This window comes from Branchiostoma lanceolatum, chromosome 9, assembly GCF_035083965.1.
Source record: "Branchiostoma lanceolatum isolate klBraLanc5 chromosome 9, klBraLanc5.hap2, whole genome shotgun sequence".
NCBI classification, from domain to species: Eukaryota; Metazoa; Chordata; class Leptocardii; order Amphioxiformes; family Branchiostomatidae; genus Branchiostoma; species Branchiostoma lanceolatum.
In genome coordinates this window covers 20,490,840-20,514,399 of record NC_089730.1, presented here as the reverse complement: position 1 = coordinate 20,514,399, position 23,560 = coordinate 20,490,840, and the positions used below count along the sequence as shown (strand labels likewise).

Below are 23,560 nucleotides of genomic sequence, written 5' to 3'. Positions count from 1 at the left end.
TCACAAAATATTCTATAACAAGTTTTTGAAAAACTGTGCACACAAACCTTGCCTATCTGATAATTTTTACGGTATTTTCCGGCCGGACTGTGGTGACCCGGCCCACGTGACCGGCTGCATGCTGACGGGTGGGTGCATGGAGGGGACGTGAAAACTGTGAACAGTAATTTTCCTGCCGTTTTCCTCTCACAAACTCTCCTTCTCCAGACCTGTCCGCGGGATCCCGGCCGCCCAGACGTCCCCAGGAACCGAACATGGCGAGCGTGTCCTACCACATCTCCAGTCTGCTGGAGAAGGTGAGTACAAACATCCGTGTGCGCCGTGACACACTTTTTTACAACACTGCATCTCCAGAAATCGGACCGATTCTTTCTGTTCTTTCTGCATTAAATATTAATCGTACATAATGTATACGCTATCAAAGGCTGATATATATATGTTCTAACTTGGACTATGAAGAATTAGCTTCAACAGAAATACAACAGTTGGCAGAAATGATGATACGACAGTTTTTGGTGCATGATCATGACTGCATACAAAACATCACTGGCATGTGGGGAGGGGGGCGGAGCTGCAACATGATATAATAAAACAGGAGATGTGTGTTGACTGGCTGCCAATGTCGGGTCTAGTGTGAGGTATTTATGGCAGCCCCTGGGCTAAACTGTCTTTTTCTTTTCATACTATTCCAGAAATATATTTTATAGTTTAGATACAAATCAGTGTATGGGATAATATAGTTTGTAGCTTTGGCCTGATGTTCATTTTAGAAAAAAAAAAGTATTCTATTATCAGGTGAACAATGGACAAAGAACAATGCTTCATTTTAAGTTGTAAAAGGAAACCATTGTATTGGTTAGTAGTTTTCATGTTTTATTCATGTTTGATCTTTGTTCCTTAATGGAAAATGATTCCTTGGAAAAGACCTTTTTTCCCAGTGACATGCAACTTTTTTACATGTTTTCTAAATCTAATGCATTTTTTTTAATGTCAAGGAACAAGTAATTTGCAGTTGTTTCCTGATACCTACAATGATAATGACAGTCCTACCTGACCGAAAATTCTACTCTACTCTACTCTACTCTACTCTACTCTACTCTACTCTACTCTACTCTACTCTACTCTTCTCTACTCTTCTCTACTCTACTCTACTCTACTCTACTCTACTCTACTCTACTCTACTCTACTCTACTCTACTCTACTCTACTCTACTCTACTCTACTCTACTCTACTCTACTCTACTCTCTATACAACATGTGTATTTCATTCATGGTTGTTGTTTGCTTGTGCAGATGACGTCCAGTGACAAGGACTTCCGGTTCATGGCCACCAACGACCTGATGACAGAACTGCAGAAGGACTCCATCAAACTGGACGATGACTCCGAGAGGAAGGTTCGCTTGTTTGTCTGTTTGTTTGTTTGTTTTAAGGGGGTGTTAATGGCATAACCTGATGAGAGAAAAATGGGGATGGTTCAGTTGTGTTGCAGAATTTGGTGGAGGCCAGTTATTAGGGGCTTGTTCAGTTGTGCTTCTGGGAGGGGATGTCCACTTAATGTTCTAAATGAAAGTCATTGGTTCAGGGCAGTTGTTTGGCTCATATAAAGCCAATCCCAAGTATACATTTTCCTTTGGAATTCTCTACTGCCTTGGTCATGGGATAATACTGACACAGCTGTACCTAATTATAGTAAAAGGACACGTCTTACATTTAAAGAGGATTCAATCTCTACAACTGGATAAGATTCAGAGATTATATCCGGACGTTTCGAGTGACATCCATCACTCTTCTTCAGCGTCACTAGACTGAGCTAGCAGAACAAATCTACAACAGTTACTAGTACATACGATGTAACTAGAAAAACCAATTAAATATGACACAATTTTTTTTCTTCTTCTTCACATGACAAATTTCTTCCCCATATCTCCAGGTGGTTAAGATGCTGCTGAAGCTCCTTGAAGACAAGAACGGAGAAGTGCAGAACCTGGCCGTCAAGTGTCTGGGGCCGCTCGTCAACAAGGTCAAGGAGTATCAGGTGACCTTGTGGTTTTCTTCTAGATTTCAAGGCATTCATTATCTCTGAAATTGTTCAATGTTTGCTCATTTTTTTTAGGCTGTTAGAAAAATGTTTCTAGGTGATACTTTTTCAGTGTTTCTTAAATGTTGACCTGCTACTTTATTTAGTTACATGCAGTACAAGTTTATGTGGCTAACACTGACACAGCTGTACACCTATATCTCTGGAAGATAGAGACGATAGTGGACATATTGTGTTCCAATTATAAGACTGTCCCACCTGTATATATGTTGGGCCTAATTCTTTTTTTAATTTTTTATTGCATTTCAACAAAAAGAACAACACATAATACAAACAAGAGAAAAAGCAAAGTACAGGAAAAGAAACCACGGATCCAAAACAATAAGAAAAGGTGGAAACAGAAATGAACTAAATGTGTAGATGTAAGAATATCCATAAAAGTAATAATAACAGTATCATTGGCAAATGAATAAACTCAATATCAATCAAATATTACAGAACATTGAAATCAAACAGAACTTTTGTTGACAAATGAATATGAATAGTCCATGTTGGGCCTAATTCTAACACAACTGTACACCATTATCTCCCGCAGGTTGAGACAATAGTGGTTCCAACATGGTGTCAGATAAGGAACAGTTGTCATTACAATACTGTCCCACCTGTACAAAATCACATGGCCTAACACTAACACAACTTTTTTGTATCTCCCCCAGGTTGAGACCATAGTGGACACGCTGTGTTCCAACATGGTGTCTGATAAGGAGCAGTTGCGCGACATCTCCAGCATCGGGCTGAAGACCGTGATCAGCGAGCTGCCGCCCTCCTCCAACGCGCTGGCCGCCTCCATCTGTAAACGCATCACAGGTGGGAGAGGAACAGCTGTCTTCTTCTTATAAATTCTTATAAACTATCAGAACCAAATGAAATGCTAAATCTTCTTATTCTGCTTCATCCAACGTGCACATTTGTAAGTTAAACATGCTTCACTTCTTGAGCAGTACTAGCACTAGTAGTAGGTTTGCACCGCAGAAAGAATGCTTTTGAACGAAATTTTTCTGATGTTTTTATTAAGCACTACAATCTACATTACATTTGTGACTGCCCCTCTAGAATAGTTTTCACAATTTCAATAAATCCTGTAACCTTTTACCCTTGACCTCCCCCTGCCCAGGCCGACTGACCAGTGCCATAGCAAAGCAGGAGGACGTGTCTGTCCAGCTGGAGGCTCTGGACATCCTGGGAGACCTGCTCAGCCGCTTCGGCAGTCTGCTGGTCAGCTTCCACCCCTCCATCCAGGCCTGCCTGCTGCCCCAGCTGACCAGTCCCCGGCTGGCCGTCAGGAAGAGAGCCATCATCGCTATCAGTAAGTAACCTCTACCCTTTAACCCTTAACCCTGCCCCAGCTGACCAGTCCCCGGATGGCTGTCAGGAAGAGAGCCATCATCGCTATCAGTAAGTAACCTCTACCCTTTAACCCTTAACCCTTCCCCAGCTGACCAGTCCGCAGCTGGCTGTCAGGAAGAGAGCCATCATATCAGTAAGTAACCTCTACCCTTTAACCCTTAACCCTGCCCCAGCTGACCAGTCCTCGGCTGGCTGTCAGGAAGAGAGCCATCATCGCTATCAGTAAGTAACCTCTACCCTTTAACCCCTTACCCTGCCCCAGCTGACCAGTCCCCGGCTGGCTGTCAGGAAGAGAGCCATCATCGCTATCAGTAAGTAGCCTCTACCCTTTAACCCTTAACCCTGCCCCAGCTGACCAGTCCCCGGCTGGCCGTCACAAAGAGAGCCATCATCGCTATCAGTAAGTAATCATAACCTATACCCTTTAACCCCTAACCTTGCCCCAGCTGACCAGTCCCTGGCTGGCCGTCAGGAAGAGAGCCATCATCGCTATCAGTAAGTAACCTCTACCCTTTAACCCTTAACCCTGCCCCAGCCTACCAGTCCTCGTCTGGCTGTCAGGAAGAGAGCCATCATCGCTATCAGTAAGTAACCTCCACCCTTTAACCCTTAACCCTGCCCCAGCCTACCAGTCCCCGGCTGGCTGTCAGGAAGAGAGCCATTATCGCTATCAGTAAGTAACCTCTAACCTCTAACCCTTAACCCGTAACCATTCCACAGCTGACTAGATTTTTGTTTATCTGTGCCGTTGTTATTTATTCCTGTTGCCTAGGTTACCTTGTGCTGAGCTCCAATAACCAGTTGTTTATGGAGCTGATGGACCACCTGCTGATGTTGTTATTTATTAGTGTTGTTTACTGTTGCCTAGGTTACCTTGTGCTGAGCTCCAATAACCAGTTGTTTATGGAGCTGATGGACCACCTGCTGTCGGAGCTTGGGAAGAACAGCTCGACCTCGACGACCCGGACGTACATCCAGTGCACGGGGGCGATCAGCCGCGCCGCGGGGCACCGGGTGGGGGAACACCTCGAGCGCATCATCCCGCTCATCGTCAAATTCTGCCAGGTCTGGGAACTTTTCATCTTTGCTGAGTTTTTATACAGTTGGTATACAGGACAACCTTCTAGAAATGTATGAGTTGACATTTTTGTGTGGCGGGACTATTTGTTGAATTACTGTATCCAGGCGTTCTAATGTTAAACAAACAAGTGTCCCCCCACCACAGGTAGAGGATGATGATGAGCTGCGTGAGTACTGTATCCAGGCTTTGGTGTTTATTGTTGTTGTTGTTTACTATTGTTGTTTATTCTCCCACAGGTAGAGGATGATGATGAGCTCTGTGAGTACTGTATCCAGGCTTTGGTGTTTATTGTTGTTGTTGTTTACTATTGTTGTTCATTCTCCCACAGGTAGAGGATGATGATGAGCTCCGTGAGTACTGTATCCAGGCTTTGGTGTTTATTGTTGTTGTTGTTTACTATTGTTGTTTATCCCCCCACAGGTAGAGGATGATGATGAGCTCCGTGAGTACTGTATCGAGGCTTTGGTGTTTATTGTTGTTGTTGTTTACTATTGTTGTTTATCCCTCCACAGGTAGAGGACGATGATGAGCTGCGTGAGTACTGTATCCAGACGATGTTGGTGTTTACTGTTGTTGTTTATTATTGTTGTTTATCCCCCCACAGGTAGAGGACGATGATGAGCTCCGTGAGTACTGTATCCAGGCTTTGGTGTTTATTGTTGTTGTTGTTTACTATTGTTGTTTATTCCCCGACAGGTAGAGGACGATGATGAGCTCCGTGAGTACTGTATCCAGGCGTTCGAGTCGTTCGTGCGGCGCTGTCCGAAGGAGGTCTCCCCCCACGTGCCGACCATCATCGCGCTGTGCCTGCAGTACATCTGCTACGACCCCAACTACAACTACGAAAGCGATGAAGAGGTGGGATTTCAGGTTTTCTCTCTAGGAAAAATGTGCAAGGGGGAACATAGATAGGGAGGGAGTAGCGACAAAGCATGGGGATAGTGTGGAGGGGGCTTCCATGGTGTGGAGTTTTAGAAAAAGTTAGGTTTAAATGGGGCGTTCTGAGGGGGGAAATTACTGTCTGACAGTTGAAGACTGTGGCCTCATGTGACCTTTAGCAACCCTGGTCAATTAGAATTTTACTCACTACCCTAGCATGGAAAAGAGAACAAATCACTCTGAAATACTATTTCCTGCATTTTGAGGGACAGCTTTGTGGGTCCCCTTCAAAAGGAGGATGTCTTGACACCCTGCTAACTGATACTCAGCCCAGTTTCTCCCCATCAGGATGCTGAGGATGAGGAGGGAGAGTGGAGTCCATCCTAGACCTACAATCATTTGTAACCTGGAGGATATCTTGTACCAAATACAGGACACACGTTTTAGTGTATATATAATATAGATTAAGCAAGCAATGTATTTAAGAATGTTTACCAGTGGAAAGTGTTTCTAAGAGCGGGCGGTTTCTCCCACCAGGATGCGATGGATGCTGAGGATGAGGATGAGGAGGGGGAGAGTGATGACGAGTACAGCGACGATGACGACATGTCCTGGAAGGTCCGCCGCGCCTCTGCCAAGTGTCTGGACGCCATCTTGGGCTCGCGGCGCGAGATGGTCGGAGAGTTCTACAAGACCGTTTCTCCCGCTCTCGTCGCCAGGTTGGGATTTTTTCAATCAAATGATTTTAAAAACATTCTTTTCTTAGATTTTGGATTTTAAAGGATGTATCAACTTTCATTGTTTAGGGAGGCAATAAGTACTTAAAGTATTGATACTTTAGACTTGTAGCTAATCTCCAAGCAGATCTATCCGTGGCAGGGCAGTATCCAATGGGCCACCAGAGGTTTTGGATACTGGTTGGCCCTTTTGTTACTACCCTGCCACCGATAGATCTGCTTGGAGATTAATATATATTGTCTTGGTAGTCCTTCGAGTCGAAGATGACTGTCAGTGTCTCTCACACAGGATGTGCCCTCATGTGGCTTCTAAGTCCAAAACTTGATGCACACAGCCGTCCGCGCTTTGTACATTGGTATATCATTATTGCAACAAATGTCTGGTTGTTTCTCAGGTTCAAGGAGCGCGAGGAGAATGTGAAGTCGGACATTTTCCACGCGTACATCACGCTGCTGAAGTCCACCAAACCCGCGGCGCTCACCACGGTCGACCCAGACGCTATGGACCAGGAGGAGGGGCCCATCGGTCAGTTCTGGGCACAGATTAAAACTAAGAAATCACACATTTTCTGATTAAATTCAGGATACTTCTTGTGCATAGATTATTAAAACTGAGGAACTGCACACTTTCTGATAAATTTAAAAGAAAGACCTGATGAAATTTGAAATCCTTCCTTTTTTTGTAGTATACATGAGTTTACAGTGTTCACTGCCACTAATAGATAAATGAAAAAATTAACTTCCTGTTCACCTTGTACAAAAGGTATTTTCAGCTGTTGCTAACTGTACAAGCTCAAATCAACAGGGCTCTAAATTAATTTTTGGAAATAGGTGCACTGGTGCATCCAACCAAAACAATGAGATGCACAGAAAGAATTTTGGGTTCACCACATAAGATATATTTGAATGTCAGCAAAGCATAATTACAAAGTATAACGCTACTGCCTCTCTTTAGCACACATTTGACTTCAGCAGGCCAGAGGCAATATTCCGTTATGAACCCAGTACATGTATATACTGCTTCCCAAAGTAATTTTCCTGGGTAATTTTTCAAGGATGTCAGTCTGTGTGTGTCAGTTGTCTGCATTCGGCCTGCCACCTCATCAGCCATTTTGACATTCCAAACATACAGGAGTAAAGAAACAAAGGAAATGTGTTTCCCCCCCAGCCATGCTGCAGGCCCAGGTTCCCAGCATCATCAAGGCTCTGCACAGGCAGCTCAAGGAGAAGAGCATCAAGACACGACAGGTCAGCAAGTACTCACCGGGTTGCTATGGTTACTAGTCACCGGGTTGCTATGGTTACTGACCCTACGTACAAATGAAAGAGCGTGACCAATTTTAGTGTTATTGCTTACCCAACTTGCTGCTGGAAATGGTTGATGTTGTTAGGACTGTAGACCATGGTCCACTGTTAATTGTGTACTTGTATACTTGTTGAAAGTAGTGTGACTGGTCATTGTACTGTGGTCTGGTGTCCAGGCCTATCATAGCTGCCAGTGTCTCTTCAACCTCGTACACATTGGTCAAGGGGACGAAGAGACTAGGCCTTCAAGTCTTGTTGAATGGTGACCATTAAGTAAAAAACATCATAATATAAAAATCATAATATAACAGTTACTGCGGTTTGTAACCCTGCCTTTGGATCAGATGATTGAGGGTTCAAGTCTCGACTGTTGTCTGCTACCCACACGACCCTGTATATTGTGTACTAAGTAATGTCGAAAAGAGCTTAGAAGTTATCTCTTCTACATTAAATGTATATATGTGCAATCATTTGTCAAGAGCAGTGGAAAGATCAGCTTTCCAGTAAGCTAAAACTGCATGGAGACAGTAATATAATCAAAATGAACACTTTTGAGTGACTTTCAAAAACAACTCCCTGCAAGAATTGAATGTGAAGGAGTCAGTACGTGCATGTACCTACACATTGTAAAGGAGGCTGAAGAGTCAACTGAAAATTTGTGTGCTAAATTATTTTTTCCTTGTGTTAGTTCAAAGGTTAAACTGTAGATTTATTTTTTTTCCAGGGCTGCTTCGCCCTGCTGACGGAGCTTGTGTCGGTTCTTCCGGGCGCGCTGAGCGACCACATCCCCGCGCTGATCCCCGGGATCCAGTTCTCGCTCTCCGACAAGAACACCAGCTCCAACATGAAGATCGACACGCTGGCGTTCCTGAACTGTCTCCTGACTCACCATCCGCCTCAGGTCTTCCACCCGCACATCCCCATACAGGTGGGTAACACACCATCCACCCACACATCCCCATACAAGTGGGTAACACACCATCCACCCGCACATCCCCATACAGGTGGGTAACACACCATCCGCCCGCACATCCCCATACAGGTGGGTAACACACCATCCGCCTCAGGTCTTCCACCTGCTCATCCCCATACAGGTGGGTAACACACCATCCACCCACACATCCCCATACAGGTGGGTAACACACCATCCACCCGCACATCCCCATACAGGTGGGTAACACACCATCCACCCGCACATCCCCATACAGGTGGGTAACACACCATCCACCCGCACATCCCCATACAGGTGGGTAGCACACCATCCGCCGCAGGTCTTCCACCCACACATCCCCATACAGGTGGGTAACACACCATCCACCCACACATCCCCATACAGGTGGGTAACACACCATCCACCCGCACATCCCCATACAGGTGGGTAACACACCATCCACCCGCACATCCCCATACAAGTGGGTAACACACCATCCACCCACACATCCCCATACAGGTGGGTAACACACCATCCACCCACACATCCCCATACAGGTGGGTAACACACCATCCACCCGCACATCCCCATACAGGTGGGTAACACACCATCCACCGCAGGTCTTCCACCCGCACATCCCCATACAGGTGGGTAACACACCATCCACCCGCACATCCCCATACAGGTGGGTAACACACCATCCACCCACACATCCCCATACAGGTGGGTAACACATCATCCACCCGCACATCCCCATACAGGTGGGTAACACACCATCCGCCGCAGGTCTTCCACCCACACATCCCCATACAGGTGGGTAACACACCATCCACCCGCACATCCCCATACAGGTGGGTAACACACCATCCGCCGCAGGTCTTCCACCCGCACATCCCCATACAGGTGGGTAACACACCATCCACCCGCACATCCCCATACAGGTGGGTAACACACCATCCGCCGCAGGTCTTCCACCCGCACATCCCCATACAGGTGGGTAACACACCATCCACCCACACATCCCCATACAGGTGGGTAACACACCATCCACCCGCACATCCCCATACAGGTGGTTAACACACCATCCGCCTCAGGTCTTCCACCTGCACATCCCCATACAGGTGGGTAATACACCATCCGCCGCAGGTCTTCCACCCGCACATCCCCATACAGGTGGGTAACACACCATCCACCCACACATCCCCATACAGGTGGGTAACACACCATCCACCCGCACATCCCCATACAGGTGGGTAACACACCATCCGCCCGCACATCCCCCACAGGTGGGTAACACACCATCCACCCACACATCCCCATACAGGTGGGTAACACACCATCCACCCACACATCCCCATACAGGTGGGTAACACACCATCCACCCTCACATCCCCATACAGGTGGGTAACACACCATCCACCCGCACATCCCCATACAGGTGGGTAACACACCATCCACCCGCACATCCCCATACAGGTGGGTAACACACCATCCACCCACACATCCCCATACAGGTGGGTAACACACCATCCACCCGCACATCCCCCACAGGTGGGTAACACACCATCCACCCGCACATCCCCATACAGGTGGGTAACACACCATCCACCCACACATCCCCATACAGGTGGGTCTGTTTGTTTGTTTGTTTGTTTGTCTGTTTGTTTATCTTCTAAAGCACCATATGCCACAAGCTTTCCACCTTCACATACTCAGTACAGGTGTTATTTTTTTTTATATTTCCTGAATTCTATACTGTAGCATTTCTACAACACTATGTTCTATTTTCTTGGATATTTTTTTATTTTATTTTTGTTCTCCACATGCAATATGATTGGCAGCTTCAGGAAAATTACAAATTGTACAAACCTGTGCAGGACAGGTGTAGTTGTCTCTGCATCCCTCGTCGTCAGGCAGACTGATGACTGTAGGTGTAAGTGAGCCTGACCACCCCCGTAGCCTCCATTTGGTAGCTCCCAAAGTTGAAAGGTCACCCTCTAGTCTCCCACAATTCCTTGCGGTCCACACTGCGCATGCGCACCAGTCTACTTAGCAGAAATCCCTGGCCGAAGTCGCATCGGGAGGGACCTCACAGGAACAAGTAGATTCCGCCTCTCTCAGGGTGGGAGTCTGCCTGACGACGAGGGATGCAGAGACAACTACACCTGTCCTGCACAGGTTTGTACAATTTGTAATTGTCTTCTGCATCCTCTCGATCGTCAGTCAGACTGATGACTGTAGGTGACTTAGCAGCCTGAGGCCAGGACACTCTGACCAAAACTGCAAGTTCTCACTGGCTTCCTGTAAAACTTCTCAAAAGTCGACGATGACGACCAGTTAGCTGTCCTCATAATGTCACTGGCTGAGACACCTCTCCGAGCTGCTGCAGATACTGACGCACTCCTCGTTGAATGGCCTGTGAACTTGGCCGTGTCAATACCTGCTTCTTGCAGCACTAACTTCAACCATCTTGCAACCGTTGACGACGTAACGGCCTGGTGCGGCTCCACCAAGGCCCTAAACAAAAAACTGTCGCACAAACGGAAAGTCCTTGTCCTAGCAATGTACTTCTTCAAATAATGAACAGGGCATAACTTCTTGTCCTGAGGAAAACTCGGTAAGACCACCTCATGTGTGGCCTTACCTGGACGAGAGGATTTAGACAATCTACAAACAACAAAACAAACTCCTCCTGGAATCTTCTTCTTTGTCCTGACCTCCAATAAAGAAATAGTCTGTTCTCTTCCCGCCGAAACTAAAGCTATCAACATAGTAAGTTTCAAAGTCAAAAGTTTAAGTGACAAAGACTCCGCTGGTGACCAGCGGCGTAAAAGTTTAAGAACTTTACTCACGTCCCAGGTGAACGAATACTTCGGAAGTGCTGGACGCAACTCGAATACTCCCTTCAAGAAGCGCTTCACCAGAGGATGCTGTCCTAACGGCTGGCCCTCTACCGGGAGATGCGTAGTAGAGATGGCGGACCTGTACACGTTCAAGGTCCTGTACTGTAGACCCTTCTCATAAAGGGACAGCAGGAACTCCAGTACTTCCCTCAGAGGCGCTGAAACGGGATCAAAGTGCCCTCTAGCACACCAGCCACACCACTTGTTCCAGGCCGCAGCATACTGTCTCTGTGTTCCGGACCTCCATGAGGCCAAGAGTATGTTGCTAACTCCTGACGAAAGACCATACATGCCGTGTTGTCTCCGCAAACAGGCCAAGCGGCTAGTAGCAGCTTCTTCCCCTCTGGATGAGGTCTGTGTGACTCTGGCTGTGTGAGTAGATGTTCGTGGCGGGGTAGTAGAACTGGTTCTCCTACCAACATCTCTAGCAGGACTGGGTACCAAATCGCTGTATCCCAGACTGGAGCGATCAACAACACTTGAGCTCTGTCCTGCTGCACCTTCCGTAGTGTGCGAGCTATCAGAATGAAGGGCGGGAAGGCATAAGCCATCCCCCACTCGTTCCACCTCAAGGTGAAGGCGTCGGTCCCGATTGCCTCCGGCTCTGGGTGCCAGGACACAAACTGCGGTAGCTGGTGGTTGGTTCGGGACGCGAACAGATCCACCCCCTTCGAGAGTAGTGGAAAAGTCGCTTGAAGACTCAGGAACGTATGCCGATCTAGAGTCCATTCTGTGGCCACAGAAAAATGCCGGGAGCTGAAGTCTGCCCGCACGTTGTCTCTCCCTGGGATGTGTTCTGCTGAAATGGACAGATTCCTGTCCGTGCACCACTCCCACAGGTCCAAGGTTACGCTCAGCAGTTCTAGCGACCTCGTGCCTCCTAGGTGGTTGAGATAAGCCACCACTGTTGAGTTGTCGGAGCGAACTCTGATGTGCCCGCTCTGTAACTCCCTGCAGAAACCTCTGACTGCGAGGGAGGCAGCTTGCAGCTCCAACACGTTGATGTGTGCTGTTCTCTCCTCTGCTGACCAGCGGCCTCCCGTGTGGACGCCGTTGCAGAATCCGCCCCATCCGATCTTGGATGCATCTGTCTCCACGACCATGTCTGCTGTGGGCAAAAGGATTGGGCGACTGTTGTGGTTGGATAGCTGATCCCTCCACCATCTTAGGTCTGCTCGAGCTGCCTCTGTCAGCGGCACTAGAAACTCCCAGTTCCCTCTCGTCACTCTGAGAACTGTGATGAGCAGACGCTGAAGACTTCTGAAGTGCAGTGGTGCGTGCCAGACTGCCCCTGTCGTGGCTTGCATCTTCCCTATCAAGCTCGCCAACTCTCTTGCTGTGATGAGACTGTCTGTGGAAAGTGTAGCAACTGCTAGCTGCTGCAACTCCTGCACCTTGCCGTCGGGTAGAAAGGCTATCATCCGCAGAGAGTCTATTCCTGAACCCAGAAAAGTAATGCGCTGTGTTGGCTCCAAGATCGACTTCTCTCTGTTTGGGACGAAGCCCAGGCTGGAAAGTAACTGTAGAACTGCCATCAGCGCCTCTCGACAGCCCTCTCTTGTACGTCCGAAGACCAGCACATCGTCTAGGTAGACAATCAACCTGTAGCCTTGTCTTCTCAGCAGGGCGATGGGCACCTTCAGTACCTTGGTAAAGACCCTTGGTGCGGTTGCGACGCCGAACGGGACGCACTGGAACTGGTAAAATCGCCCCTGCCACTGGAACGTCAAGAACCTGCGACTGTTCACATCTACCGGTATGGTAAAGTAGGCATCCTTGAGATCCACCTTTCCCATGAAGTCGCCTGGCTGTAGGAGATGCTTCAGCACACCTAAACCCTCCATCTTGAACCGCCGAACTTGCAGATATCTGTTGAGAGGTTTGAGGTTGATCACGGGTCTTAGACCCCCCGTCTTCTTGGGTACTGTAAACAAAGTCGAGACAAACTGCGTGCTGTGATAAGGCACTTCCCTTATCGCTCCCTTGTAAAGTAACACTCCTACTTCTTCGTTGAGGACCTCCACTTGCTGGGGACCTCTTGCTCGACAAGATGGAAGTCGGCGTTGAATCGGCGGCGTTGTCGCAAACTCCAACTTGTACCCTCTGACGCACTGTAGAACCCACGGATCCGAGGTGAGCTGCTGCCACTTCTGAAGAAAGTGAACTAGTCTGCCTCCGTGCAGCATCTGAGAGGTGCCGGGTACACGTTGAAGGTCGGTCGAACACCGAGCCGCTTCTCTTGTCAAAGATGAGACTGCTACTTGTCCTGCTTCCCTCCTTCCCCCTGCTTCTGAAAAGACTGGGAAGGGCCTCTGTTGTAGTACTGTCGAGTACGGCCACCTCGACTGTAGTTTGGCCTCGGCAAGTAGTTGTAGCGGTTGCTTCTGTAGCCTCCGCCTGAAGGTCTGTAGCCTCTGCCTGAAGGTCTGTAGCCGCCGCCGCGACGACCTCCACGTCCTGAGCTGGAAGACTTGTTCTTCTCCGTCTGCGTCATCATCCCGGACAGGACCTTACTCTCTGACGACAGGTCTTTCGCCTTCGTCCCCAGGTCCGGCGAGAAGAGGAAGTTGGGATCTTCTGACGGCGTCTTGAAGAGCTCCCGGAACGTCTTCTGGGAAGACTCAGCAATAAAAGAACGACGTGTAAATGCCAGCTGGGTATGGACCGAGCCTAACAGACGAAGGGCTGTCCCTGCACAGTCATTCATGTCTAGCTGCAACTCTTCAAACGACTCGCTACTGCATCTCTTAATCAACTGCCATAGGTTGATCAGCGGCGTAGCAACTTGCATCAAATTAGAATGGATCGACTTGAGCGACTTATCGTGCAAAACGATCAGCTCACCCTGTTTCTTGTCGTTGTCGATCACCGCCCTGGAAACGTTGTCGTTGAAAGACGGCGTCACCATCGTAGATGGCACGTTGTCCGGCAAGTCGTACTTCTTCTGCCACGCTTCTAAGTCGGCGCCCCGACACTGTCTGTCGTGCTTGAAGTACGCCTCCGTCTCCTCCGCGACGATGCCGTCGGCGACCCAGCGATGTCTCTCCACCGTGTCCGTCGGGTCGAACGGCTTCCACACAGTCTCCCCGTCTTCGGAACCGCCGCTGACGCTCTCTTCCTCCGTCTCGTCACGGCACGGGGACCGCTGTCGACCTCGGTCGCATCGCCGCCGCTTCTCCGGGACGTCCGCCTCCGGAGACGAAGTGTGGCGCTTCCTGGATGCCGACTGGTCGAACTGAGACATCACCATCTCTTGAAAGGTGTCCATCTTATCTGAAAGCAAAAAGAAACTCTGCTCTAGAGCAGCAATACGTACGTCACCGCTGGGCGTCACTGGAACTGGTGAGCGCTGTACGTTGTTGTTCTTCTCGCTCTCGCTGACTTCTCCATCATGTTGAGAGCCATCGGCGCCATCGGCGCCTCCGCCTCGCTTGTTGCCATCCTTCCGCCGAGTGTCCCTCTTCTCGGGGTCGGAAGACACCTCGCCTTCTTCTCGAAGTGCTGCACTGGGACTTCGGCGCCTGTCCGCCCCGGAAGGGGTGGGGACGGCGCTCAGCACTGGCATCGAAGGCGTTGAACTGTCATGGCGCCCATCCCTGCGCACATGGCGTCTCTTCGGGCTTGTCTCTTCTTGCCCGCGGCCGTCTCCGCCGCTGAGCCGCCGCTCTGCACTTCTACGTCCGCCCTTGGGACGTCGACTGGCCGTTGAAGTCTTCGAGGAACCTCGTTCGCGGGGCTTAACGCGCTCCTTGTCGCGTTTAGAGCCCATAACGGAGCTGGAAAACTCCGAGGGTGTTGACAGAACGCTCAAATTTTTTAGACTGGTGCGCATGCGCAGTGTGGACCGCAAGGAATTGTGGGAGACTAGAGGGTGACCTTTCAACTTTGGGAGCTACCAAATGGAGGCTACGGGGGTGGTCAGGCTCACTTACACCTACAGTCATCAGTCTGACTGACGATCGAGAGGATGCAGAAGACAATCAACTCCACACATGACTTTGACTTTGACCTATTTATATCCACATAGAAATTTAGGAACTATAATCTGATGCTTATAAAAGACAATTTTTGCTTTTACAGCAGATAGTATAGGTATTGAGCAAAAGAGTGAATACTGAAGACTAACTGATTTTCAAAACCAGAACATCAGAGACTTGGTGCATTGATGTAATCATCTTCCGTCCCCCCAGGTGCCCCTAGTTGTGCACGCAGTCGCCGACCCGTTCTACAAGATCACGTCGGAGGCCCTGCTGGTGACACAGAACATCGTCAAGGTGATTCGGCCGCTGGACAGCCCCACGCAGTTCGACTTCCGGCCGTATGTCGGCGACCTGTACAAGTCCACACTCAACAGGTTAGGGTTTTTCAAGTCCTTAGGTTAGCATGTTTTACTTCAAAAGAAGACAAGGTAACAGTTACTCAAGCAACTGGATAGAATTTGATCAGTGAATTGATTAAGGTGCTCACAGATTAGTTAAATACGCAATGTATATTGCCTACAATTCAGGCGCTAAGTGTTATTAAAGTTTTAAACACTTAGCGCCTGAATTGTAGGCAATTAACTTGTCTATGTAACATAATTGTCCAAGAAAGGGCGGATCACTTGAAAGTTGAATATTGGGTACAAAAGGGCATAGCACAAAAGATAAGTCTGATGGCCTGGGCAAAACCATGCAATTTTCACTGTGATGTAAGCACAAAGATTTCCTCCTTTTACCAACTCTTTATAAATTCAATTCGAGAAGTCTTTTTGGGCAGTTCCGTAGTTTCTTAAAGAGTCACAGATTCTTAAGGTTATAGTCACTGTGATACATCTTTTTCCAAAACTAAAGTATTGTTTTACAACCTTTTCAGGTTGATGGCGGCAGATATTGACCAGGAAGTGAAGGAGCGCGCCATCACCTGCATGGGGCAGATCATCTGTAACCTTGGTGACAACCTCACCGCAGAGCTGCAGACCTGCCTCCCCATCTTCCTGGACCGCCTCCGCAACGAGATCACACGCCTCACCGCCGTCAAGGCGCTCACCATGATCGCTGGTTCGTTGGTTTATTTTTGAGTTTGCTCAGTGCAAGGCCACATGGACCACTTCTGCCTTCTGGGCACTGAACTAACGCTCGCTGAAGCAGCATCCCTTCTCCCTAAATCAGAAACATCAAGCTTAGGCAAGCTCGACTGCATGTAACTAACTCAACAGGTGAAGCAGGGTTTACGAAGCCTGTTCGGGAAATTCCGTACCCCATTTTGGCCGTAATGGTCTGTTTATTTATTGAGATGTACCACATTTGTGGAAGGGTCGACATAACAGGTGTAGGGGACCACCGGCTTCATGTCTCATTTGAGAGGATGTCCCTAGCTAAAGCTAAGTTCTAATTTTCACCTGAGTTGAGTGAGGACAAAGGTGTCAAGTGATTTTCCAAAGGGCACAACATTGAGGCCTGCTAAGGATTTGAATCCAGAACCTTTAGATTCTAAGTCAACAACCCTAACCATGAGACCACCTTGCCACCTTACCCGCAGGGTCGCCGCTGAAGATTGACCTCCGACCCATCCTGGCGGAGGCGATGCCGATCCTGGCGTCGTTTCTGCGTAAGAACCACCGGGCGCTACGACTGAGCACGCTCACCACGCTGGACGTGCTGATCCAGAACTACGGCAACGCCATCACTCAGGACATGCTCAACGGAGTCCTGGCAGAGGTCTCGGGTTTTTTCATATGGGATCTTTAAAGATCAGGGCTCAAGATCCATTTAGGGGGATACATGTAGGTGCACTGGTGCATCTAACCTAAAAATCAAAGTGCACAGTAAGAATTTTGGGTACACAAAATAAAATAAAATAAAGTACATGTAATTACATTGGTAACTTTTAAACAAAATTTTAAACAATTAATCAAACAACTGATGCTATCTGAAATGTCTGACTCTTTAAAGAATTTATCCAGTTGCTCATATTACGTAGTTAATTGAAAAATAGGTACTCCAATTGCCTAATAAAGAATGGATATCTAACCTTTATTGACAAGAAGTCTCCATTCCCCGCAGGTTCCTCCACTCATCAGCGAGAACGACCTTCACGTGTCCCAGCTTACCATCAACCTGCTGACCTCCATGTCACGGGTTCATAGGTCATCGCTGGCCAAGATCGGGGAGTCCATCCTCCCAGAGCTGTTCGTGTTGGTGCGGTCTCCGCTGCTACAAGGTTAGAGTCACTCTCCTGACTTTTACAACTCCATTTGTTTACTTTAACATTAAGCCTGCTAAGGTAGCTGTTTGGCACCAAGTTTTTATTGGTTACGGGGTTAGGTAGCAGGGCAAAGGTTAAAAACTATACTGTTTGAATTGAGTTATTTCCTGAATTTCAAGGATGCAGTCTTTCTGTATCCTTCATTGTGTAGCTAGAAGTACAGTTCAGTTCCACATGTCATACATGTAGAAGATTGCATGCTTTACTTTATTGTATGGTATCAGGGCTTGAAACATTCACCTGAAACTTACAAAAACATTTTTAGAACTGCACAAAAATTCAAACAACTTGCAACTTGGCAAACTATAAAAGTATGAGTTCCGTATTATAGATCATATATATCATTTTAGAAAACCGAGTACTGTATGAATCATGTATTTTGAGCTCTATTTATTTCTTGTATTTCTGAGTCTTAACTTTTTGTCTAAAACCCTCCCCAGGTGCTGCCCTGACGGCGATGCTCGACTTCTTCCAAGCCCTGGTGTCCTCAGGAACCCCAAAGATGGGTTTCCGCGACCTCCTGCAGTACCTGACAACCCCCATATACAGCCCCACGCCCTCCACGCAGCCCCCCAACGCGACCTTCGCAGTTCACAAGCAGGCCTTCCACTCCATCGCCAAGTGCGTGGCCGCCCTCACCATCACCTGTGCGCACGAGGGCGCCGGCGTCGTTAACCAGTTCGTTAACGACGTCAAGAACCCAAAATCCACGGACTCGATCCACTTGTTCTCTCTCCTCGCGCTGGGCGAGATCGGGAAGCACGTCGATCTAAGCAACCAATCAGAGCTCATGGGCGTAATACTGGACTCGTTTTCCTCCCACAGCGAGGAGGTGAAGTCAGCGGCCTCGTACGCTCTAGGTAACGTCAGCATCGGCAACCTGCCCAAGTACCTGCCCTTCGTGCTGCAGGAGATCGAGGGCCAGCCGCGGCGGCAGTACCTCCTCCTGCACTCCCTCAAGGAGATCCTGTCCTGCCAGGCCACCAGCCCGTCGGGTGTCGAGGCGCTCAAGCCCTTCATCGGAAACATCTGGTCCATGCTGTTCAAGCACTGCGAGTGCGCGGAGGAGGGCACGCGGAACGTGGTGGCGGAGTGCCTCGGCAAGCTCACGCTCATGGACCCCGTCGCACTGCTGCCCAAGCTGAAGGGGTACCTGGACTCGGGGTCGGGTTACACGCGCAGCACGGTCGTCACGGCGATCAAGTTCACCATATCAGACCAGCCGCAGTCGATCGACTCTCTGCTGCGTGGCTGCATCGGGGACTTCCTGAAGACGCTACAGGACCCGGACCTGAACGTGAGAAGGGTGTCACTGGTGGCCTTCAACTCAGCAGGTTAGACAGGAGATTTGACTAATATGTCAAAAAAACATCTTAAGAAAGTTCCCTTTAGACTGTCTTGTCTGTATTCCTGGTGGCCTTCAGCTTGGCTTTAAGTTTGCAGGTGAGACATGAGACTTTTTAAAACATGTCTTGAAGATGTTTTCTCCAATGTCTTGTCTTGAATGTGCATCATTTGCTTGCTATTTATTACTAGTCTTTACATCACAGGGCTCGAAATTCATCTTTGGGAATAGGTGCACTGGTGCACCCAACTCAAAAAATTGGTTGCACAGAAAGAATTTTGGGTGCACCAGATAAAATAAAGTTGAATGTTCTTCAGAACACAATTACAAAGTTAAACGCTGCTGCCTTTCTTAAGAACTTCAATCTGTAATTCTATAGCTAATTTTAACATTTCAAACAAATGATACATTAAATAAAGTACAGCAAAAAGTTATCATGCTGTTTTTCATACTTACATTTCAAGAATATTCTGTATACTAGTGTACAATAGTACCTTAACCCTATAGGCTACAAAAATATATAGGTGCACCAGTGCACCCACAGTCAAAAATTAGGTGCACAGATCCAATTTTGGGTGCACTGGGTGCACATGCACCCACTATTTCGAGCCCTGCATCATTAAAAAAGGTAAAGGTAAGGGTTCATCATTAGACATAGATAATCTTGGTAGTGCTTGCTCAGAGCTGTACTTCTGTTTTATCAGTAAAAACTTTACACAACATCTCTCCTTGTTACAACCAGAGGGAGAATAGCGTTCTGTAACAAAAAACTTAACTTCTCAAGATGCCTTAAAGTTTCTTGTTTTTTTTACAGCCCATAACAAGCCGTCTCTGATCCGTGACCTGTTGGACCACGTCTTGCCTCACCTGTACATCACTTTCTTTAACTCTGCTCTCCTTCCCTCCCTCCTACAGCCCACAACAAGCCGTCTCTGATCCGTGACCTGTTGGACCACGTCTTGCCTCACCTGTACAACACTTTCTTTAACTCTTCTCTCCTTCCCTCCCTCCTACAGCCCACAACAAGCCGTCTCTGATCCGTGACCTGTTGGACCACGTCTTGCCTCACCTGTACAACACTTTCTTTAACTCTGCTCTCCTTCCCTCCCTCCTACAGCCCACAACAAGCCGTCTCTGATCCGTGACCTGTTGGACCACGTCTTGCCTCACCTGTACAACACTTCCTTTAACTCTTCTCTCCTTCCCTCCCTCCTACAGCCCACAACAAGCCGTCTCTGATCCGTGACCTGTTGGACCACGTCTTGCCTCACCTGTACAACACTTCCTTTAACTCTTCTCTCCTTCCCTCCCTCCTACAGCCCACAACAAGCCGTCTCTGATCCGTGACCTGTTGGACCACGTCTTGCCTCACCTGTACATCACTTCCTTTAACTCTTCTCTCCTTCCCTCCTACAGCCCACAACAAGCCGTCTCTGATCTGTGACCTGTTGGACCACGTCTTGCCTCACCTGTACATCACTTCCTTTAACTCTTCTCTCCTTCCCTCCCTCCTACAGCCCACAACAAGCCGTCTCTGATCCGTGACCTGTTGGACCACGTCTTGCCTCACCTGTACAACACTTTCTTTAACTCTTCTCTCCTTCCCTCCTACAGCCCACAACAAGCCGTCTCTGATCCGTGACCTGTTGGACCACGTCTTGCCTCACCTGTACAACACTTTCTTTAACTCTTCTCTCCTTCCCTCCTACAGCCCACAACAAGCCGTCTCTGATCCGTGACCTGTTGGACCACGTCTTGCCTCACCTGTACAACGAGACGAAGGTGCGTAAGGAGTTGATCAGGGAGGTGGAGATGGGGCCCTTCAAGCACACGGTGGACGATGGACTGGACATCAGGTTTGTGCACACTGTTACCATATTTCTCACCTGTCCTACAAATGTATATGGTGGGTAGTTCCTAGCACTACCTGTACATGTGCTTGGAGCATGCAGTAATTTAGTGGGGAAAACCTTTAGGAAGGTGGATTCTTCAAGCACAGTGTGGATGATGAACTGGATATAAGGTACATAGATTAAGAGTGCTATTTTTCTGTCCCATTGGGAAATTCGCAGTGCACCCTTCGTATTTGTAGCATGCAGTTGTCTAGTGGGTAGAAATTCCACCTCAAGATCACTACGTACATGTATGTTTTACAGATTGTCTGTCAAAATTCCGACTGTTGGGAAGGCTTGCTATCCTTCAGGGGGACAGCAGTTGTAAACAGCTTGACCCTAGTTGAAGCAGAGCACACTTAACACCTTGCCCACCTCTCTTGTTTAGGAAAGCAGCGTTTGAGTGCATGTACACCCTGCTGGACTCGTGTCTGGACCGGCTGGACATTTTCGAGTTCCTGAACCACGTGGAGGACGGATTGAAGGACCATTACGACATCAAGATGCTCACTTATCTCATGCTGGTCGGTTTCTAAGTGTTTCCCAAAATCTAATTAAGTCTTTCACACCCAGGATACTTCATAGTATGCCTAACACTAACAACTGATGACTCTAGATATATAAAGGGTCATGTAAAAGCTAGAGCCTGCAGTTTGTGTCATGCAAAAGTGAGCAGTTAGTTTCAAATACATTTTTTTTCTTTTTGTACACATAGCCCAAACATGTTTTTATTAACATATTCATAATCAAATACTGCATACTACTACAGTAACTATTCGGTACAATGTAGTCGTTTATTTTCCATACTTTAAGATCTCTTTTATTGAACCTCACATGGATGTAATAACAAGAAAAGGAATTATGATTTTGTGCCAATTTGAAAGCCGTAAGTCTCATTGTTATACAGTCATGTAGTGTGAAATATGTGTAGCATCAAAAATGCTCCAAGCTTTTCTTGTGTAAGTAAAACTCTATTGTTCCCCCTAGGTGCGGTTATCCACCTTGTGCCCGCACGCAGTACTGCAGCGGCTGGACCGGCTCATCGAGCCCCTCCGCGCCACCTGCACCACCAAGGTCAAGGCCAACTCCGTCAAGCAGGAGTTCGAGAAGCAGGACGAGCTGAAGCGGTCGGCCATGCGGGCCGTCGCGGCGCTCCTCGCCATCCCGGACGCCGACAAGAGCCCGCTGATGATGGACTTCCTGTCGCAGATCCGGGCCAGTCCGGAGATGGCCACCATGTTCGACAGTATCCAGAAGGACGCGAGCTCCTCCAGCATAGAGACCATGGACACCAGCTAGACGCTCTCCACTCCTGAACATGTGCATTACTCTTATAAAGTTTAAAATTCCTCGACTCAAACCCTTGTAGGATAGCAAAGTTATCTTTACACAAAAGAGTTGATACCTAGTCGACACTTGGTTGACTCTTCGGTTGTGTACAAAGTACTTTGCTGTCCAGTGATTCACCAATGAAACTGTTCACGGACGGTTGAACCTTTGTAGGAAAAATGTTTGTTAGGAATCTTTGTACAGGTGATGCATGTTTTGACTTTAGGCTGCTCCAACAAAATTACTTGTTTTTCTGACCGTAAAAGTTTCAAATTTCTAACACAAACAGTACAAATTCCCTGAAAAGTAGTTTAAATACCTATTCATGGCTGTTGAATTTGATACAGGTATGGATAACTTTTCTGAAACTTAGTTTTTTGGTTGTACCACTTTTTTTCTTTTCTGTTTTAAGATCTAGAAGTCTGAGAAACAGGAAATTTTGTTGGTAAGGCCCGAGGTAAAATATGCATTGCTCGTAGGAGATTCCTCAACTTAAACCATTGTTGGGAAAAGTTGTGACTTGTTTAAAGTTGATTGTGCAAGAAATCAGCTTCCAGAAATCAGAGTTATCGAGGGATTATGTTGGTTACTCAGATGGAAGAGTCTGTTTATAGTGATAGTTTGGTGGGAAGATAAGTCAAAAATTGTACATTTTTCATGAGGTATTAGCTTTGGTGGACACACAGAGAAGCGATAGGAGTTAACAGTTGATGATGAAATCTACCTGTAAGTAGCATGTTCAAATGTATTTTCACCGATGAAACTGAACTGTACGTTTCTTGCTTAAAGCAGTGTCTGAGATTCGTTATGAATACGTTTCATCACTACATAAGTGTGGAGAAAAAGTGTTGTACGCATCTGAAGTTTGGGCTTCTTGTACCTGACATATGAGGGAATTTCGTTGCTCAGCAATTTTGATCACTCTGGCATCCTCCACTTGCAATGAAATCGGCGGGATTTGACTTAGAAAAGATTCTAAATTTGAACACACCTTACCATAACTACAGTCAAGAGTTGTACATGGTAAGATTTTTGTAACTAGGGTGTAGAAAACACTTTAGAGCTAGCGCAAGCCTCGTTAAAGTTGTCCCTTTTGTGCGCCGGATGTCCGACCTTCTGTAGACAAGACGCATGCATTAAAACCTGTCAGATTGCTAAGAGCTTTGTTTGCTGTGCCTTTTTCCCGGGACTGTTCAGTTATATACATACAGAGTCATTTCCTGTAGTGTTTATGGCATATAAGCTCACGGTTTGAACACTGGGGGGTGGGGTTGTCAAAGTAAAAGGCCCGTGAAGACACTGGATACTTTCTTATTGATGTCAAATATCTTTATTACTGTACAAGTTAAAACAGAACTACAGAGACCATTATGATAAAAGATGCACTTGCTTAATTTCAATTTATACATAAAATACTTCTGTACATTGTTAAAAATCTAGAAAAGAAAGGGCTAAAAATTTGAAGAA

The 23,560-nt window shown here is 47.5% G+C and overlaps 2 protein-coding genes across 6 annotated transcripts; one reads left to right on the top strand and one right to left on the bottom strand.

Moving 5' to 3' along the window:
* The first annotated feature begins 57 nt into the window (after positions 1–57).
* On the top strand, positions 58–23,251 carry LOC136442255 (cullin-associated NEDD8-dissociated protein 1-like). 5 transcript variants are annotated; one of them, XM_066439021.1, is made up of 20 exons: positions 66–296; positions 1,293–1,394; positions 1,931–2,035; positions 2,755–2,905; positions 3,213–3,404; positions 4,314–4,510; positions 5,223–5,384; positions 5,943–6,124; positions 6,538–6,668; positions 7,275–7,390; positions 8,172–8,348; positions 8,719–8,745; positions 15,472–15,635; positions 16,136–16,320; positions 16,802–16,980; positions 17,326–17,482; positions 17,968–18,861; positions 20,584–20,728; positions 21,153–21,288; positions 21,752–23,251. In XM_066439021.1, the coding sequence occupies exons 1-20, from the start codon at positions 255–257 to the stop codon at positions 22,061–22,063; spliced, it is 3,756 nt and encodes a 1,251-aa protein (XP_066295118.1). In that variant the 5' UTR covers positions 66–254; the 3' UTR covers positions 22,064–23,251. The 5 variants fall into 5 exon arrangements, with proteins under 5 accessions (XP_066295120.1, XP_066295118.1, XP_066295117.1 ...); XM_066439020.1 differs by lacking the exon at positions 8,719–8,745 and adding an exon at positions 4,671–4,709 and having other exon boundaries at positions 5,262–5,384; positions 8,172–8,375; XM_066439019.1 differs by lacking the exon at positions 8,719–8,745 and having other exon boundaries at positions 67–296; positions 8,172–8,375.
* On the bottom strand, positions 13,672–15,259 carry LOC136442295 (uncharacterized). Its single transcript, XM_066439074.1, has 2 exons — positions 14,126–15,259; positions 13,672–13,892 (listed from the first exon to the last, which is right to left on the bottom strand). The coding sequence occupies exons 1-2, from the start codon at positions 15,111–15,113 to the stop codon at positions 13,792–13,794; spliced, it is 1,089 nt and encodes a 362-aa protein (XP_066295171.1). The 5' UTR covers positions 15,114–15,259; the 3' UTR covers positions 13,672–13,791.
* Positions 23,252–23,560: the final 309 nt, after the last annotated feature.

What these genes read in the sequence shown, in the direction of transcription:
- LOC136442255 (XM_066439021.1), top strand. Translation starts at nt 255, where the DNA reads ATGGCGAGCGTGTCCTACCACATCTCCAGTCTGCTGGAGAAG. An exon ending in ACAAGGTCAAGGAGTATCAG is followed by an intron (nt 2,036 to 2,754) that starts GTGACCTTGTGG and finishes TATCTCCCCCAG; the next exon opens with GTTGAGACCATAGTGGACAC. An exon ending in GACGATGGACTGGACATCAG is followed by an intron (nt 20,729 to 21,152) that starts GTTTGTGCACAC and finishes TCTCTTGTTTAG; the next exon opens with GAAAGCAGCGTTTGAGTGCA.
- LOC136442295 (XM_066439074.1), bottom strand. Translation starts at nt 15,113, where the DNA reads ATGCGCACCAGTCTAAAAAATTTGAGCGTTCTGTCAACACCCTCGGAG. An exon ending in CGACAACGACAAGAAACAGG is followed by an intron (nt 13,893 to 14,125) that starts GTGAGCTGATCG and finishes GAGTCTTCCCAG; the next exon opens with AAGACGTTCCGGGAGCTCTT.